General features: G+C 56.8%; 1 protein-coding gene across 3 annotated transcripts in view; it reads right to left on the reverse strand.

Annotated features, from left to right (window-relative positions):
* Positions 1-11,750, reverse strand: part of tonsl (tonsoku-like, DNA repair protein) — a 109,333-nt gene extending 97,583 nt beyond the window's left edge. For 2 of the 3 annotated variants that reach the window (XM_041184553.1, XM_041184554.1), the window contains exons 1-3: positions 11,726-11,750; positions 2,386-2,481; positions 1,588-1,730 (exon numbers count right to left, since the gene is read on the reverse strand). In XM_041184553.1, the coding sequence (XP_041040487.1) occupies positions 1,588-1,730; positions 2,386-2,481; positions 11,726-11,750 (264 nt within the window). Of the gene's footprint in view, positions 1-1,587; positions 1,731-2,385; positions 2,482-10,167; positions 10,249-11,725 lie in introns of those variants that run through there. The other variant, XM_041184555.1, reaches the window with a different exon arrangement.
* Positions 11,751-19,835: the final 8,085 nt, after the last annotated feature.

The raw sequence follows: 19,835 nt of genomic DNA on the forward strand, positions 1-19,835 counted from the left end.
CAAGGAGTTGTGGTGTCCCACCTGCTCTTTCCAGCCCTGTCGGTGAGATTGGGGGTGAGCAGTGGATGGAGGGGATGGTTAAAAGCGTTGGTCTGATGCCAGTTCCAGGCCCAGTGATGACCATGGCGTGCACCCTGCTGTCCACTGTCCCCTATAAAGATGGCGGCTGCACCTACAGCTGTGCATGTGCACTGTCGGCAGCAAACGCAGCTTTCTGCTATAACGCGAGGAAGCCCGTAGCAGCACCACTGAATGGGGATTGCGATGACATCAAATCAACATGATCCTGCTTCCCTCGAGCCGAGGAGACTGATCGGCGATCCCATCAAGGTGTTCAAAATTACCCAGTGCATTAATCGTTTCCCTCCATCTACTCCATTTCCTCTGGTGAGGGGCGTTTGGTGGGGTGTTGGGGGTAGCCCAGAACAAGGTTTGAGCAGGTGGAGAAGTGGCAAATGGGACTCAATCCAGAAAAGTTCGAGGTGATGTATTTGGGGAATACTCAATAAACGGGAAGATACTGAGAAGGGTTGAGGAAGTGAAGAGACCTTGGAGAGCATGTCCACTGGCTCCTGAAGGTGGCAGGGCAGGTGGATAAGGTGGTCAGGAAAGCGTATGGAATGCTTTCCTTTATTGGGTGAGGTGCTGGATACAAAAGCAGGGATGTAATGATGGAACTGTATAAAATGCTGGTTGTGCCACAGCTGGAATTTTGTGTACAATTCTGGACACCACATTACAGGAAAGACATAATTGCTCTGGAGAGAAAGCAGAGGAGATTTATAAGAATGTTGCCAGGGATTGAAAATTGCAACCTTGAGGAGAGAGATTGGATAGGCTAGGGTTGTTTTCTTTAGAACAGAGGGGGTTAAAGGGTGACCTAATTGAGGTGTATAAAAGTATGAGGGGTATTATAGGGTAGACAGGAAAGACCTGTTTCCCCCTAGTTGAGGGGTCAGTTATCGGGGACATAGATTTAAGGTGATTGGTACATGGATTAGAGGGGACATGAGGAAAAACTTTTTCACCCAGAGGGTGGTGGGCATCTGGAATTCACTGCCTAAGTTGGTGGCTGAAGCTGAAATGCTCATTTAGAAGGTACCTGGATCTGCATCTGAAGCGCTGTAACCTGCAAGACCAGGTGCTGGGAAGTGGGATTAAAATGAGCGGCTGGTTTCTTTTTTCAGCTGGCAGACATGATGGACTGAATGGCCTCTTTCTGCACCAGAACTTTTCTATGGTTTTAGGGAGGCATAATCTTACAAATAGAGCCAGGCTGTTTAGGGGTGCTGTCAGCAAGGAGAGTGGGCGAGCGAGAAGTGCTCATCTCCCTAAGCCTCTCTCTCTCTTCTTCTCAACCGATCCTTGTATGAAACCTGCCTATTTGGCCAAGCTCCGATACTGGGTACAAACAGTCTAGCAGACTGATCACTGGCGTGGGTGACTGCAGGACAACCGATACCTGATAAATAGCAGGGCTCAGCACCTTGACACAAGCTGGGTTCAAACACTCCACCCCCATAACAAGAGCCCCATTTCAGAGAGGTCTCAAAGAACTTCCTGTAACTGGCTGCACTGCTCCCTCACCTCCAGAGCACCCGTGTAGTTCCCAATCTCAGCCAGGCATTCCCCAATCTTGCGGTTAGCAACAGCACAGCCAATCACATCACCGAGCACCTCCGACAACTGCAGCTCCAGCCTGTGCTCTCTGATAGCCTCCTGAAACTGACCTGGAGTAGAGAGAGAGACACAGGGGGAAGAGGGAGAGAGAGAGACATAGAGGGAAGAGGGAGTGAAAGAGACACAGGGAGAAGAGGGAGAGAGAGACAGGAGGGAAGAGGGAGAGAGAGAGAGACACACACAAAAAGGGAAGATGGAGAGAGACAGGGAAAAGGAATGAGGAGTAGAGGAATTAATTCAGTCAACAAACACATTGGCTTTAATATGACTTTAGGAATCGGTTATTGATAAAACATTGCAAAAGCCAGTTTATTAACTGTACATTCCACAGGCTAGGGGAGAGTTGAGAGTTTTGACCATGTACCAGTGATGCTTTCTCTCTCTCTCTCTCCTCCACACAAACCGTATGGTCACACAGCAAACACAGGCAGCAGATTGTACAGACCCTTTGAGCGTCAGGTATTATACTGACACTCCTAACCTTTCCATCAATATCCCTCTCGAGACTGAGCCACAACACCCCAGGTCATCATGTGGCAGTGCACTGACTGAGGGACTTTACAGCTCTGAGGTTTAAATGTGCTCTGGCTCTGGGGCTTTTCCTGTGAGGAGAGAGTTAAATCAACAAAAGGTTTACATAGTGCCCGTGTTACCGAGGCAACGAATCCATCCCTAGGCTAGGAGTGAGGGCTCAGCCTAACTTACCATGTTTCGCCAGGACCTCTCCAAGCTGGTTACAGAGACTCGCCTCCTGCCTCAGGTCATGACTTTTCTGAGCCTTTAATTTGGCTTTCTCCAGGTCTGCAGACATAAGAAAAATTAAATATCAGTTCCTAAAAAAGAGAACCCTATTAAAAACAGAGGAGCCAGGGAGTTAGATTCAGCTTTCAATCGTCATCTCGATTCATCGGGACCTGTCTCTCTCTCGCTCACCCACTCTCCCTCCGTATAAACCCATCAGGCCCAAATTCATGGACACCCCCGCTGACCTCACTAGGAAAGGCTCTCTCTGATCACTTCCTTCCATCATTCTCCTCCGCACACCCCGTCCTCCAACCCAACACCCCCATGCAACCCAACGCGTGTGTGTGTGTGTGTGTGTGTGTGTGTGTGTGTGTGTGTGTGTGTGTGTGTGTGTGTGTGTGTGTGTGTGTGTGTACACTTAGTTTATCAAACCACTACAGAAAAGACAAATAACAAACAACCAACAGACCACTTGACATCGAATGAGGCACCAGAAACCACAACAGCAAACCCTGCCCAGTCAACACTGCAAAACACTCTTTGCTAATGTCTGGGGTCTTGTGACAAAATTGGCGAGCTGAAGTTCGCACCACGCAAGTACCAGGCAGTGACCATCACCAGCTAGAGAGAATCAACCATCAGGTCAGAGGCTGGGAATCCTGCAATGAGGAACTCACCTCCTGACTCCCCAAAGCCTGCCCACCATCTACAAGGCACAAGTCAGGAGTGTGATGGAATACTCCCCACTTGCCTGGAAGAGTGCAGCTCCCACAACACTCAAGAAGCTTGACACCATCCAGGACAAAGCAGCCCCGTTTGATTAGCACCCCATCCACAAACATTCACTCCCTCCACCACCGACACACAGGAGCAGCAGTCGGTGGTGTCGTGGTAAGGTCACTGGACCAGTAAGGCAGAAGTCCCAGGCTAATGCTCCGGCAGACATGGGAGGAATTTAAATTCAATTAACAAATCTGGAAGTTAAAAAAGCAGTTAGTCTCAGTAATGGTGACCATGAAACCATTGTCAATTGTTGTAAAAACCCATCTGGGTCACTAATGTCCTTTAGGGAAGGAAATCTGCTGTCCTTACCTGGTCTGGCCTACATGTGACTCCAGACCCACAGCAACGTGGTTGACTCTTAACTGCCCTCTAAATGGACTGAAATCAAACTGCTATGAAGTCCAAACGGAATAAAACCAGGCAGACCATCAGCATTGACTGAGGTACTGGAAACGACAACAGCAAACTCAGCCCTGTCAAACCTGCAAAGTCCTCCTTACTAACATCTGAGGCTTGTGCCAAAACTGGGAGAGCTGTCCCACAGATTAGTCCAGCAACAACCTGACATAATCATCCTCACAGAATCATACCTTACAGATAATGTCCCAGACTCCACCATCACCATCCCTGGGTATGTCCTGTCCCACTGGCAGGACAGACCCAGGAGAGGTGGCAGCACAGTGGTGTGCAGTCGGGAGGGAGTTGTCCTGGGAGTCCTCAACATCAACTCCAAATCCCATGAAGTCTCATGGCATCAGGTCAAATGTAGGCAAGGAAACCTCCTGCTGATTACCACGTACCATCCTCCCTCAGCTGATGAATCAATGCTCCTCCATGTTGAACATCACTTGGAGGGAGCACTGAGGGTGGCAAGGGCGCAGAATGTACTCTGGGTGGGGGACTTCAATGTCCATCACCAAGAGTGGCTCGGTACCACCACTACTGACCAAGCCCTAAAGGACATAGCTGGATCTGCAGCAGGTAGCTATTTTTTAAATTCATTTACAGGATGTGGGCATCGCTGGCTGGGCCAGCATTTATTGCCCATCCCTAATTGCCCTTGGGAAGGTGACGACGAGTTGCTTTCTTGAACTGCTGCAAATCCCCGGGCCACTAACTTCATCTTGGCCTTACGAGTTAGACCTCTTGCATGCAGACCCACTTATGTAAGAACACTGGCTGACTCCTACTTGGGGCTTCTGAATACCATAAGACATAAAAGCAGAAATTAGGCCATTCAGCCCATTGAATCTGCTCCGCCATTCAATCACGGCTTATAAGTTTCTCAACCCCATTCTCCCGCCTTCTCCCCGTAACCTTTGATCCCCTTACCAATCAAGAACCTATCTATCTCGCTCTTAAATACGCTCAATGACCTGGCCTCCACAGCCTTCTGTGGCAATGAATTCTATAGATTCACCATTCTCTGGTTGAAGAAGTTTCTCCACATCTCTGTTCTAAAAGGTCTTTCCTTTACTCTGAGGCTGTGCCCTCGGGTCCTAGTCTCTCCTACTAATGGAAACATCTTCCCCACATCCACTCTATCCAGGCCTTTCAGTATTCTGTAAGTTTCAATCACATCCCCCCTCATCCTTCTAAACTCCATCGAGTATAGACCCAGAGTCCTCAAACGTTCCTCATATGTTAAGCCTTTCATTCCTGGGATCATTCTCATGAACTCCTCTGGACTCTCTCCAGGGCCAGCACATCCTTCCTGAGATATGGGGCCCAAAATTGCTCACAATATTCTAAATGTGGTCTGACCACAGCCTTATAAAGCCTCAGCAGCACATCCCTGCTTTTATATTCTAGTCCTCTCAAAATAAATGCCAACATTGCATTTGCCTTCTTAACTACTGACTCAACCGGCAAGTTAACCTTAAGAGAATCCTGGACAAGGACTCCCAAGTCCCTTTGCACTCCAGATTTCTGAATTCTCTCCCCATTTAGAAAACAGTCTATGCCTCTATTCTTCTTACCAAAGTGCATGACCTCACACTTCCCCACGTTATATTCCATCTGCCACTTCTTTGCCCATTCTCCTAACCTGTCCAAATCCTTCTGCAGCCTCCCCGCCTCAATACTACCTGTCCCTCCACCTATCTTTGTATCATCTGCAAACTTAGCCAGGATGCCCTCAGTTCCTTCATCTAGATCATTAATGTATAAAGTGAAAAGTTGTGGTCCCAACACTGACCCCTGTGGAACTCCACTAGTCACTGGCCGCCATGCTGAGAAGGACCCCCTTATCCCCACTCTCTGCTTCCTGCCAGACAATCTTCTATCCATGCTAGTACCTTGCCTCTAAAACCATGGGCTCTTATACACATCACACTCCCTCCAACTGTCCAACTTCCTCTGTTCAGCTTGCCGTATAGCTTTATCCCCTAGCTTGTTAGCTGTTACAAAATCCTCTCGGTCATGAGGGCTCCTGGTTCTGCTATGTTATCATAAGGGTTCAGTATTCTCCATTCTCCTGTCTTCGAGACACGCTGCGACCCCTACTTGTCTTTTGAAGTCTTTCTGGGCTTTTATTCTCAGACCCCCGAGGCCCTATGGACTGTAGGGGAACACTCCCTCACCCGGGATTCATCATCTCACCCATCACTGTAACTTGAGCTGCGCTTCCTTATTTTCCATTCTCAAACTCCGTTTCGCCAGTCCATGGCCTCCATTGCTTGGGAATCACCCAGGGCATTTAGCCAATTCTTTGAATTTCCAGTAGATTTTCTTGTCCACGCCACTATTGTTGCATTCCTCCCGTCATCCGAACCTTCTGGGCGATCCGATACCTGGGAACACACTTTGAGCAGCTGACCTCTGGACAAAATAGCCCCCTGATTTTCTACTGATACCTAACTCCTGATCCAACACATCTTGCTCCTCTGGCTCTAGGCTGCCAAATATAGGGGTATGCCCATGCGCTTGGTGTATCACATTGCCGGTATTCACAAATTCATAATTCATTCCGATGACCGTTGAGGAATGGGCTTTTATTGTTCGATTCCCACGTTGAATAATCACAGTTTTCCCTTCACATCCTATAACTTTTCCTGGGTCTTTCCATTCCCTTCTTCTCTCTCTCTCTCTCTCTCATAACAAATTCGAACCTCACACGGTCTTATGCAGAGTCGCAATGTCCTCCTAATTCTTTCTGAAACCTCCATCTTGATGAAGGTTTTCCTGCCTGCATGCAAGGCATTTATGACAGCAGAAGAAACAGAGCTAATGGCAGTTCCTTCAAGAGCAGGGGGAAGCACCTGATACCACTGGAGGCAACTTTGGATTCTTACCATGTACCAACTGGTACCGACTATACCCCCACCAACCACTTGCAAAGGTTTTTTTTGCATGTCCTGCCCATACCAGTCCCACTTGCAGCTTGCAGTCCAGTTGGTCAGTATCTTATGCAACACTTCACCAATTACAGCACAGTTCCTCTCACACAAACCACCCACAATTCATCATTTTGCAAATTCTCCTCCATTTCTTTTTATTATTCAATCATGGGATGCGGGCATCGCTGGCTGGGCCAGCGTTTATTGCCCATCTCTAAATCGTCCTTGTTCAGAGGGGCATTTAAGAGTCAACCGCATTGCTGTGGGTCTGGAGTCACATGTGGGCCAGACCAGGTAAGGACAGCAGATTTCCTTCCCCAAAGGACATGAGTGACCCAGATGGGTTTTTACAACAATCGACAATGATTCCATGGTCACCAGCCTTTTAGTTCCAGGCTCTCAGTGGAGCTCTCTTTCACTGTGGTCAAGTCATTGCGTAACGATAGTTGCCAGATTCAACTCAAGAACATATGAAATAGGAAGAGGAGATGACCATTCAGCCCCTCGAGCCTGCTCTGCCATCCAATAAGATCAGGTCTGATCGTTTCGATTTCCACATTCCCATCCACCTTTGATAACCTTTGATTCCCTTGCCTGACGAGAATCTATCTACCTCTGCCTTAAAACTATTCAATGACCCCCACCTCCACCACCTTCTGAGGCAGAGAATTCCAAAGTCTCAAAACCCTCAGACAATATTTCTCATCATCCCCGTCCTAATTTTAAAACAATACCCCCCCCCCCCCCTTAGTTCTGGACTCACCCACAAGAGGAAACATCCTTTCCACATCCACCTTGTCAAGGCCGTTCAGGATCTTGTATACTTCAATCAAATCACCCCTCACTCTTCTAAACTCCAGTGGAAACAAGCCCAGTCTGTCCAACCTTTCCTCATAAGACAACCCACTCATTCCAGGTGTCAATCTAGTAAACCTCCTCTGAACCGTCTCCAATTATTTACCTCCTTCCTTAAATAAGGAGACTAAAACTGCACACAGTATTCAAAGTGCAGTCTTACCAAAGCCCTGTATAGCTGAAGCATAACGTCCTTACTTTTATACTGAATCCTTCTTGTAATAAAGGATAGCTTTCCATTAGCCTTAATTACTTGCTGTACCTGAAAACTAACTTTTTATGACACATGCACTAGAACACCTAGATCCCTCTGCACCTCAGAATTATGCTGCCATTCTCCATTGAAGTAATACTGCTTTTTTATTCTTCCCGCAAAACAACTTCACATTTTCCCACATTAAACTCCACTTGCTAGATCTTTGCCCACTCATTCAACCTATCTATGTCCTCTACACAACATACTTTCCTTCCTACCTACCTTTGTGTCAGCTGCAAATTGAGCTAACATGTCTTCACTCTCTTCATCCAAGTCACTGATGTAAATTGTAAAATGTTGAGGCCCCTTGTCACATCCTGCCAATCTGAAAAAGACCCATTTATGCACGCTCTCTGCTTTCTGCTTGCTATTCTCCTAGCCATGCTAATATGTTACCCCACTACACCATATGCTTTTATTTTCTGTAATAATCTTTGATGTGGCACCTTATCAAATGCCTTCTGGAATTCCAAGTACAGTACCTCTACAGGCTCCCCTTTATCCACAGCATATGTTACTCCTTCAAAAAAAGCTCTAATTAATTGGTTAAACATGATTTTCCTTTCAAAAAACCATGCCGACTCTTTCCGATTGCCTTGAGCGCTTCTAAGTGCCTCTATAACCTCCTTAACGATCGATGCTAATAACTTCCCCATGACTGAAGTCAAGCTAACTGGCCCACAGTTTCCTGTTCTCTGCCTCCCTCCCTTCTTGAATAGAGAGAGGTTATATTTGCCAATCTGATAGAACTTTTCCAGAATCTAGTGAATTTTGGAAAATTAACACCAGCGCATCAGCTACCTCATTAGCCACCTCTTCTACGACCCCTAGGATGTAGTCCATCGGGACCCGGAGACTTGCCAGCCTGCAGCTCCATCAATTTGCTCAGCACCATTCCCCTAGTGATTTCAATTTCACCAAGTTCCTTTCGCCGGTTCACCTCCTGATTTGCAGCTATTACCAGAATGTTTTTTGTATTCTCTATGGTGAAGACAGTAGCAACATATTTGTTCATTTCTCCTGCCATTTCCTTAGTATCTACTATTAACTCCTCACTGTCACTCTCTCGCGGGCCAACACTCACTTTACTTACTCTTTTCCTTTTTAAACACCTGTAGAAACTCTTACTATCCATTTTTACACCATGCCGACAACACTGATTAACCATTCCTGTGCATTTCTCGGGTTCAAGCACCTAGGCTCACCATCGCAGACCCACTTTCTCTCTCAACACTCAAATTAGCTAGAAGTGTGACTTCAGACTGCCTATCAACAAGCCCCTTTTTTAAAACTGAAATCTGCCTCGGATATTTTGGCAATCTTGAACTTCGGTAACCATGGAGTCTTCCATCATTTGCATCACAGCAGAGTTGTCTGTATTTGATAGAAAAGTAGCTGGAAATGACTGCGCTCCCAAAAATATTTTGAGGGCAGCAGCTATTTAGTCTAGTGGCAAGTCTTTTCCAGGAAAATGAACACCCGTCAAAACCAAAAGTCTATCAAGGTGAAATGTGCGCACAGTCCAGTAACCTGATAGCCAATTCAGACTCCGGGGTTTCAAGGTTCAACCTTTTCAGTCTCTTACATCACTTATCAAAATCCATCACGGACACCTCCATGGCCTGATCATTGGTTTTCTTAAAACTATCAAAAGTTGACCATATGCTTCCAGCAAATCATCCTTTTTGTAAAACTTATCCAAACACTGTAATGGAAGGGTCAATCCCTTTTTGGTGTCCAAGTCCTCCACATCCAGTTCTGAAAATGCTTCACTCCTAATCTAACTGTTTGCTGCTGGTTGTCGGAGGTCAATCATCTCAGCTCCAGGACATCGCTGCAGGAGTTCCTCAGGGTAGTGTCCTCGGCCCAACCATCTTCAGCTGCTTCAACAAGTCCGTGTCCATGTGAAGCAAGGCCTGGACAATATCCAGGCTTGGATTGACAAGTAACATTCATGCCACGAAGTGTCAGGCAATGACCATCTCCAACAAGGGAGAATCTAACCATCGCCCTATGACATTCAATGGCATTACCATCACTGAATCCCCCACTATCAACATCCTGGGGTTACCATTGACCAGAAACTGAGCTGGACCAGCCATATAAATACTGTGGCTACAAGAGCAGGTCAGAGGCTGGGAATCCTGCAGCGAGTAACTCACCTCCTGACTCCCCAAAGCCTGTCCACCATCTACAAGGCACAAGTCAGGAGTGTGATGGAATACTCCCCACTTGCCTGGATGAGTGCAGCTCCCACAACACTCAAGAAGCTGGACTCTGTCCAGGACAAAGCAGCCTCACTTGATTGGCACCACATCCACAAACATTCACTCCCTCCACCACCGACACACAGTATCAGCAGTGTGTGTACCATCGACAAGATGCACTGCAGGAACTCACCAAGGCTTCTTCAACAGCACCTTCCAAACCCATGGCCTCAACACCTTGAAAGACAAGAGCAGCAGATACATGGGACACAAGCACCTGGAACTTTTCCTCCAAGTCACTCACCATCCCAATTGAAGAAGAAACATAGGGACAGAAGTAGGCCATTCGGCCCCTCCGAGCCTGCTCCACTATTTAACCGAATTATGGCTGATCATCTACGTCAAACTCATCTTCCAGAATTTTGACCCCCTCAGTCACCCCCCCATTCCCCACTCACCGCCCCTCACACTCACCCCCCCTCCTCCCCTCACACTCACCCCCCCTCCTCCCCTCACACTGACCCCCCTCACACTCACCCCCCCTCACACTCACCCCCCCTCCTCCCCTCACACTCACCACCCCTCACACTCACCCCCCCTCACACTCACCCCCCCTCACACTCACCCCCCCCTCACACTCACCCCCCCCTCACACTCACCCCCCCCCTCACACTCACCCCCCCCCTCACACTCACCCCCCCCCTCACACTCACCCCCCCCCTCACACTCACCCCCCCCCTCACACTCACCCCCCCCCTCACACTCACCCCCCCCCTCACACTCACCCCCCCCTCACACTCACCCCCCCCTCACACTCACCCCCCCCTCACACTCACCCCCCCTCACACTCACCCCCCCTCCTCCCCTCACACTCACCCCCCTCCTCCCCTCACACTCACCACCCCTCCTCCCCTCACACTCACCCCCCCTCCTCCCCTCACACTCACCCCCCCTCCTCCCCTCACACTCACCCCCCCCTCCTCCCCTCACACTCACCCCCCCTCCTCCCCTCACACTCACCCCCCCCTCCTCCCCTCACACTCACCCCCCCTCCTCCCCTCACACTCACCCCCCCTCCTCCCCTCACACTCACCCCCCCCTCACACTCACCCCCCCTCACACTCACCCCCCCTCACACTCACCCCCCCTCACACTCACCCCCCCTCACACTCACCCCCCCTCACACTCACCCCCCCTCCTCCCCTCACACTCACCCCCCCTCACACTCACCCCCCCTCCTCCCCTCACACTCACCCCCCCTCCTCCCCTCACACTCACCCCCCCTCACACTCACCCCCCCTCACACTCACCCCCCCTCACACTCACCCCCCCTCACACTCACCCCCCCTCACACTCACCCCCCCTCACACTCACCCCCCCTCACACTCACCCCCCCTCCCCCCCTCACACTCACCCCCCCTCCTCCCCTCACACTCACCCCCCCTCCTCCCCTCACACTCACCCCCCCTCCTCCCCTCACACTCACCCCCCCTCCTCCCCTCACACTCACCCCCCTCCTCCCCTCACACTCACCCCCCCTCCTCCCCTCACACTCACCCCCCCTCCTCCCCTCACACTCACCCCCTCCTCCCCTCACACTCACCCCCTCCTCCCCTCACACTCACCCCCTCCTCCCCTCACACTCACCCCCCCTCCTCCCCTCACACTCACCCCCCCTCCTCCCCTCACACTCACCCCCCCCTCCTCCCCTCACACTCACCCCCCCTCCTCCCCTCACACTCACCCCCCCTCCTCCCCTCACACTCACCCCCCTCGCACTCACCCCCCTCGCACTCACCCCATCCTCCTCCTCCTCCCCTCACTCATCCACCCCCACACTCCCTTCCCCTCCCCTCACTCACATTTCACCTCCCGAGTGCCGCTCATTCTCTCTCCGTCTCCGTCTCCAGCCCAAACCCCGCGCTCTACAGTCCGCTCCGCTCCCATTGGTCGCCGCCTCACCCAGCGCCTCCGCCTATTGGCTACTGTCAGCGGACGCGCTTCCATTGGTCGGCGTGGGGCCTGGCGGCGCCCGGCCAATCCCGGTCCTTTTATTGGCTGAGATTCCGATTGGATTGAGAGTGACAGCTTCCCCTTTCCGATTGGCTGGTGACTCGCATTTACTCCCTTACCATTGGTTGGTATGGATGTGCGGCTCCGATTGGTTGCTGGAGCACTGGAAGCAGGACTGTGCCGCCATCTTGGTGACGGAGTGGGCGGGTCCCGGAGAGAGAAGCCGGCGGGACGGCGCTGCGACCCCTCCCCCACCCTGCACCCCCTCCCCCACCCTGCACCCCCTCCCCCACACGGCGGACCCTCCCCCACCCAGCGGCCCCTCCCCCACCCTGCACCCCCTCCCCAAAATCCCCCTCCCCCACCCAGCACCCCCTCCCCCACACTGCAGCCCCTCCCCAAAATCCCCCTCCCCCACCCTGCACCCTTCCCCACCCAGCGGCCCCGCCCCCACCCTGCACCCCTCCCCCACCCAGCACCCCCTCCCCACCCTGCACCCCCTCCCCCACACTGCAGCCCCTCCCCAAAATCCCCCTCCCCCACCCTGCACCCCTCCCCCACCCAGCACCCCCCTCCCCCACCCTGCACCCCCTCCCCCACACTGCAGCCCCTCCCCAAAATCCCCCTCCCCCACCCAGCACCCCCCTCCCCCACCCTGCGCCCCCTCCCCCACCCTGCACCCCCTCCCCCACACTGCGGCCCCTCCCCCACCCAGCGGCCCCGCCCCCACCCTGCACCCCCTCCCCCACACTGCGGCCCCGCCCCCACACTGCAGCCCCTCCCCAAAATCCCCCTCCCCCACCCTGCACCCCTCCCCCACCCAGCGGCCCCGCCCCCACCCTGCACCCCCTCCCCCACCCAGCGGCCCCCGCCCCCACCCTGCACCCCCTCCCCCACCCTGCGCCCCTCCCCCACCCTGCACCCCCTCCCCCACCCTGCACCCCCTCCCCCACCCTGCACCCCCTCCCCCACCCTGCACCCCCTCCCCCACCCTGCGCCCCTCCCCCACCCTGCACCCCCTCCCCCACCCTGCACCCCCTCCCCCACACTGCGGCCCCGCCCCCACACTGCAGCCCCTCCCCAAAATCCCCCTCCCCCACCCAGCGGCCCCGCCCCCACCCTGCATCCCCTCCCCCACCCAGCGGCCCCGCCCCCACCCTGCACCCCCTCCCCCACCCTGCACCCCCTCCCCAAAACCACCTCCCCCACCCTGCACCCCCTCCCCAAAATCCCCTCCCCCACCCTACAACCCCTCCCCAACCCTGCACCCCCTCCCCCACCCTGCACCCCCTCCCCCACTCTGCAGCCCCTCCCCAAAATCCCCCTCCCCCACCCTGCACCCCCTCCCCCACCCTGCACCCCCTCCCCCACTCTGCAGCCCCTCCCCAAAATCCCCCTCCCCCACCCTGCATCCCTTCCCCACCCTGCATCCCCTCCCCCACCCTGCCCCCCTCCCCCACACTGCACCCCCTCCCCCACCCTGCACCCCCTCCCCCACCCTGCACCCCCTCCCCAACCCTGCACCCCCTCCCCCACCCTGCACCCCCTCCCCCACCCTGCACCCCCTCCCCCACCCGACGCCCCTCCCCCACCCTGCATCTCCTCCCCCACCCTGCGCCCCTCCCCCACACTGCGCCCCCTCCCCCACCCTGCAGCCCCTCCCCAACCCTGCACCCCCTCCCCCACCCTGCACCCCTCCCCCACCCTGCACCCCTCCCCCACCCTGCACCCCTCCCCCACCCTGCACCCCTCCCCCACCCTGCGCCCCTCCCCCACCCTGCACCCCCTCCCCCACCCTGCCCCCTTCCCCCACCCTGCACCCCCTCCCCCACCCTGCACCCCCTCCCCACCCTGCACCCCCTCCCCCACCCTGTGCCCCTCCCCCACCCTGCACCCCCTCCCCCACCCTGCACCCCCTCCCCCACCCTGCACCCCCTCCCCAAAACCCCCTCCCCCACCCTGCACCCCCTCCCCCACCCTGCACCCCCTCCCCCACCCTGCGGCCCCTCCCCCACCCTGCACCCCCTCCCCACCCTGCACCCCCTCCCCCACCCTGCACCCCCTCCCCCACCCTGGCACCCCCTCCCCACCCTGCACCCCCTCCCCCACCCGGCACCCCCTCCCCCACCCTGCACCCCCTCCCCCACCCTGCACCCCCTCCCCTACCCTGCATCCCCTCCCCCACCCTGCAGCCCCCTCCCCCACCCTGCGCCCCCTCCCCCACCCTGCACCCCCTCCCCCACCCTGCACCCCCTCCCCCACCCAGCGGCCCCGCCCCCACCCTGCACCCCCTCCCCCACCCAGCGGCCCCGCCCCCACCCTGCACCCCCTCCCCCACCCTGCACCCCCTCCCCCACCCTGCACCCCCTCCCCCACCCTGCGCCCCTCCCCCACCCTGCACCCCCTCCCCAAAATCCCCCTCCCCCACCCTACACCCCTCCCCCAAATCCCCCTCCCCCACCCGGCACCCCCTCCCCCAAATCCCCCTCCCCCACCCTGCACCCCCTCCCCCACCCTGCGCCCCTCCCCCACCCTGCACCCACTCCCCCACCCTGCACCCCCTCCCCCACACTGCGGCCCCGCCCCCACCCTGCACCCCCTCCCCCACCCAGCGGCCCCGCCCCCACCCTGCACCCCCTCCCCCACCCTGCGGCCCCGCCCCCACCCTGCACCCCCTCCCCCACCCTGCACCCCCTCCCCCACACTGCGGCCCCTCCCCCACCCAGCGGCCCCTCCCCCACCCTGCACCCCCTCCCCCCCCCTGCACCCCCTCCCCCACCCTGCGCCCCTCCCCCACCCTGCACCCCCTCCCCCACCCTGCACCCCCTCCCCCACCCTGCATCCCCTCCCCCACCCTGCATCCCCTCCCCACCCAGCGGCCCCCGCCCCCACCCTGCAACCCCCTCCCCCACCCTGCACCCTTCCCCCACCCTGCATCCCCTCCCCCACCCTGCGCCCCTCCCCCACCCTGCACCCCCTCCCCCACCCTGCACCCCCTCCCCCACCCTGCACCCCCTCCCCCACCCTGCACCCCCTCCCCCACCCTGCACCCCCTCCCCCACACTGCGGCCCCGCCCCCACACTGCAGCCCCTCCCCAAAATCCCCCTCCCCCACCCTGCGCCCCCTCCCCCACCCTGCATCCCCTCCCCCACCCAGCGGCCCCGCCCCCACCCTGCACCCCCTCCCCCACCCAGCGGCCCCGCCCCCACCCTGCACCCCCTCCCCCCACCCTGCGCCCCGCCCCCACCCTGCACCCCTCCCCCACCCTGCACCCCCTCCCCCACACTGCGGCCCCTCCCCCACCCAGCGCCCCGCCCCCCACCCTGCACCCCCTCCCCCACACTGCGGCCCCGCCCCCACACTGCAGCCCCTCCCCAAAATCCCCCTCCCCCACCCTGCACCCCTCCCCACGCCAGCGGCCCCGCCCCCACCCTGCACCCCCTCCACCCACCCTGCACCCCTCCCCTACCCTGCAGTCCCCTCCCCCACCACTGCCGCCACCCTCCCCCACCCTGCATCCCCTCCCCCACGCCTGCATCCCCTCCCCCCCACCCTGCATCCCCTCCCCCACCCATGCACCCCCTCCCCCCACCCTGGCACCCACCTCCCCCACCCCTGCAACCCCCTCGCCCCTACCCTGCACCCCCTCCCCCACCCTGCGCCCCCTCCCCCACCCTGCGCCCCCTCCCCCACCCTGCACCCCCTCCCCCACCCTGCACCCCCTCCCCCACCCAGCGGCCCCGCCCCCACCCTGCACACCCCTCCCCCACCCTGCACCCCCTCCCCCACCCCAGCGGCCCCGCCCCCACCCTGCACCCCCCTCCCCCACCCAGCGGCCCCGCCCCCACCCTGCACCCCCTCCCCCACCCTGCACCCCCTCCCCCACCCTGCACCCCCTCCCCCACCCTGCGCCCCTCCCCCACCCTGCACCCCCTCCCCAAAATCCCCCTCCCCCACCCTACACCCCTCCCCCAAATCCCCCTCCCCCACCCTACTCCCCTCCCCCAAATCCCCCTCCCCCAAATCCCCCTCCCCAACCCTACACCTTCTCCCCGACCCACTCCTCCACCCTGCTCCCCTCCCCCAAATCCCCCTCCCCCACCCTGCACCCCCTCCCCCAAATCCCCCTCCCCCACCCTGCACCCCCTCCCCCAATCCCCCTCCCTCGCCCTGCACCCCCTCCCCAAAATCCCCTCCCCCACCCTGCACCCCCCTCCCCCAAATCCCCCTCCCCCACCCCCAAATCCCCCTCCCCCACCCTGCAGCCCCTCCCCCACCCTGCACCCCCCTCCCCCAAATCCCCCTCCCCACCCCCAAATCCCCCTCCCCCAAATCCCCCTCCCCCACCCTGCAGCCCCTCCCCCACCCTGCACCCCCTCCCCCAAATCCCCCTCCCCCACCCCCAAATCCCCCTCCCCCACCCTGCACCCCCCTCCCCCACCCCCAAATCCCCCTCCCCCACCCTGCACCCCCTCCCCCACCCCCAAATCCCCCTCCCCCACCCTGCACCCCCTCCCCCACCCCCAAATCCCCCCCCCACCCTGCACCCCCTCCCTCAACCTGCACCCCCTCCCCCACCCCCAAATCCCCCTCCCCCACCCTGCACCCCCTCCCCCACCCCCAAATCCCCCTCCCCCACCCTGCACCCCCTCCCCCACCCTGCACCCCCTCCCCCACCCCCAAATCCCCCTCCCCCACCCTGCACCCCCTCCCCCCTCCCCAAATCCCCCTCCCCCACCCTGCACCCCCTCCCCCACCCCCAAATCCCCCTCCCCCACCCTGCACCCCCTCCCCCACCCCCAAATCCCCCTCCCCAACCTGCACCCCCTCCCCCACCCCCAAATCCCCCTCCCCCACCCTGCACCCCCCTCCCCAAATCCCCCTCCCCCCCCCCCAAATCCCCCTCCCCCACCCTGCACCCCCTCCCCCACCCTGCACCCCCTCCCCCAAAACCCCCTCCCTCACCCTGCACCCCCTCCCCCACCCCCAAATCCCCCTCCCCCACCCTGCACCCCCTCCCCCACCCCCAAATCCCCCTCCCCCACCCTGCACCCCCTCCCCCACCCTGCACCCCTCCCCCAAAACCCCCTCCCTCACCCTGCACCCCCTCCCCCACCCCCAAATCCCCCTCCCCCACCCTGCACCCCCTCCCCCACCCCCAAATCCCCCTCCCCCACCCTGCACCCCTCCCCCACCCTGCACCCCTCCCCCAAAACCCCCTCCCTCACCCTGCACCCCCTCCTCCACCCCCACCTGGTCTCCCTCCCACTCTCCCCCCAAGTCCCCCAGTCCCCCTCCCCCCAGTCCCCCTCCTCTTCAGTTGCCCTCTCCAATCCCTCTCTCCCCATCTTGCACCCCCTTTCCCCCCCAGTCCCCTTCTCTCCCCCCCCAGTCCCCCCCAGTCCCCCTCTCCCCCAACCCCAGGTGGCGTGGACCATATGAGGTAATTATGACAGGTGATACGTGTGCCTTTGTAGATATGAAAATGGGGAATAAATGGAGGCATTCCACACAGTTGCAGGTATATGACGAATCACCAAGCGGATACCCAGACAACGGGAGCCAATGTTAATGTTTCCACAGGTCTGTGACATGTCAATGCCGGCAAGGGAAGCGCCAATGGTCAAAGTGAATAATGACACTCGCCTTCACCCTGGGCAGTGCGTCCGACTCCCCCCAGGAGGAAGTGGGCAATGGATAAGAAAGCCCAACACCCGGATTACGGATCAAGTCACCAAGCGGACACATCAAACGAACAGTTGGGAACAGGAACCCCCCCCCCGACGTGTGATCAGACAAAGAGTTGTAACAGCACCAGGGCAAGCCAGTCCAGCTAACACCGCTCGAGTGTAACGACGAGAGCTGGACTGGGTTGGTGGTATGGGCGATGTAGAATGTACGCACCCCCTACCAGTTTTTCATCAACAAGCATTTGGATGTATCAAGTGTTTATTTGATCGCCGGCTGGATGGACCTGTCCCTGTTTGTATGGGAGCCAGGGCTGGACAGAGGGTATTGCCAAGAATCTTGTATGTATGTTATTGAAAGACATGGATGTAGAGATGTTCGATGTTACAATTTGACCACGTGTGGATATCAAAGACCCACTCAATGTCCAGATGTAGTAAGTCACCACCCCCACCAATGGATGGGATAGTCAGGATAGGAAAGTCAAAACCACTATTACATGATGTACCTATGCTCTCTCTGGAAGTGACATACAATGTCTCAGGACTCCTGTCAGTGTTACACACCACTTGTCACAGCCACCAGGATTCCATAAAATGCGCTAGAAGCCAACTGAAGAGGATAGTCAATGGCTATAAATTTCAAATCGTTCCCGGAATAGAGCAAAAACACAGGCTAGGTTAAAAAGAAGTGTACTGGGAGACATCGGAGGGTTATTTGGGAATGCCAATTACAGGCTTAGTTCCGGTCGGATCTACGACTGAAGTGATGACCCCTCCTGGGTGGCTGCTGAGACTGACCGAGGGTTGAACTACAGTGCGTGCGGGACAGGATGTGGACCTGACACCTGGGGAACTACAAGGAGGGTCAGCTCCGGATCCTCCGGCAGACTGCAGACTGGATAATAGACACAGCCCCTCACAAGCCACACGGAGGGTGTGCGATATGCCAGCACGAGATTTAATTGATGGTGTAAAATCCGACATTGAAGATATCAGGTTCAGAACAATTACCGCACACGCGTTCGAGTCAGTTTACCAATTAAACCTCTTAAATTTATACAAGGAGCGGCCGGAATTGGTAATTACGCAACCTCAAGGTGGTGGAGAAGATGGAGTCATAAAATTCATCATGACCATTCCCCAAGAACATCATCCAAACGGACCTTTCCTGAACAGCCATAGGTTCAAGTCCCTAGGAGAAGATAAAGGGAGGATGGTATTCAGCGTAGAGCTACGTGGATATATATCCGATGTAAAAAGACGTGGTACTGATAAGTACTAGAGGCTGTTGTTCAGAATCAAGAAATTACATTGTGTGCCCATGTCAAACGCTGGAGGTATTTACAAACACAAGCAAAGTTACATTCACCACTTTACCGATTCAGGAAGCATTTAAGGCAATGGTGCTTCCTCAACTCAATGGCTGAGTTCCTTTCTGGGGACTTACTTTGTGCTACCAACATAAAACCTGGAAAGGGACTTTCCAGGCACAGGAAGCAACACACCAAAGGTGCACATCAGTTCCCCGAGCTATGCGTACTCTGAGGGAGAAGACAGCAGAAGGGGAAGTTAGCTTGTACCACCAGGTGGTTTAGGATTCCTCTGGAGGTCTGGACGACTGGCCACCCAAAGGACCAGAAGAGAAATTCTCAACTTAAGGTGTGGCGAGCTTGGGCTTTGCCAAGGGCCAAAAGGGGGGAGTGTTAGCTTGGAGATGGGAAGACATACAATGGACAAAGAGGGGACTTTGATGAAACACACACAGTCTTGAGCTGTGAGAACCAAGGTCTTTGCATACGTGTTTTAATTTTGATTGGATAATATAATTATGTATACACCCTTTAGAATAACTGGTTAGCAAAATCACATGTTTATGTACTCAATAGGATAGTTTTAACATGATCCCTGTGTGTCGGTTACCGATTGGATGTATTCAAATGTGCTCAAATGTATTGTGATAAGAAAAAGTACAAAAGTGATGAAATGTAATCGATCTGGGAGCTGGGTCTTCGTTCATCGGAATGATTGTGGCTCCCTTGCATATGCTTGAATAAAACCGGTGAAAGGAAGCGTGAGTCTCTGTGTTCGCTGTGTGATCGGGGATTGTAATTTCTCCTCTTCAACTGGCCTGTGTGGTAGTTGCAGGATTGGAGGGAGTACCTTCTTCAGTAGCCCTGTCCCACCCTACCCCACCCAGTTCACCACCACCTTCTCAAGGGCAATTAGGGATGGGCAATAAATGTTGGCCCAGCCAGCGACACCCACATC

This window comes from Carcharodon carcharias, chromosome 3 (genome assembly GCF_017639515.1).
Source record: "Carcharodon carcharias isolate sCarCar2 chromosome 3, sCarCar2.pri, whole genome shotgun sequence".
In the NCBI taxonomy this organism is placed as follows: Eukaryota; Metazoa; Chordata; class Chondrichthyes; order Lamniformes; family Lamnidae; genus Carcharodon; species Carcharodon carcharias.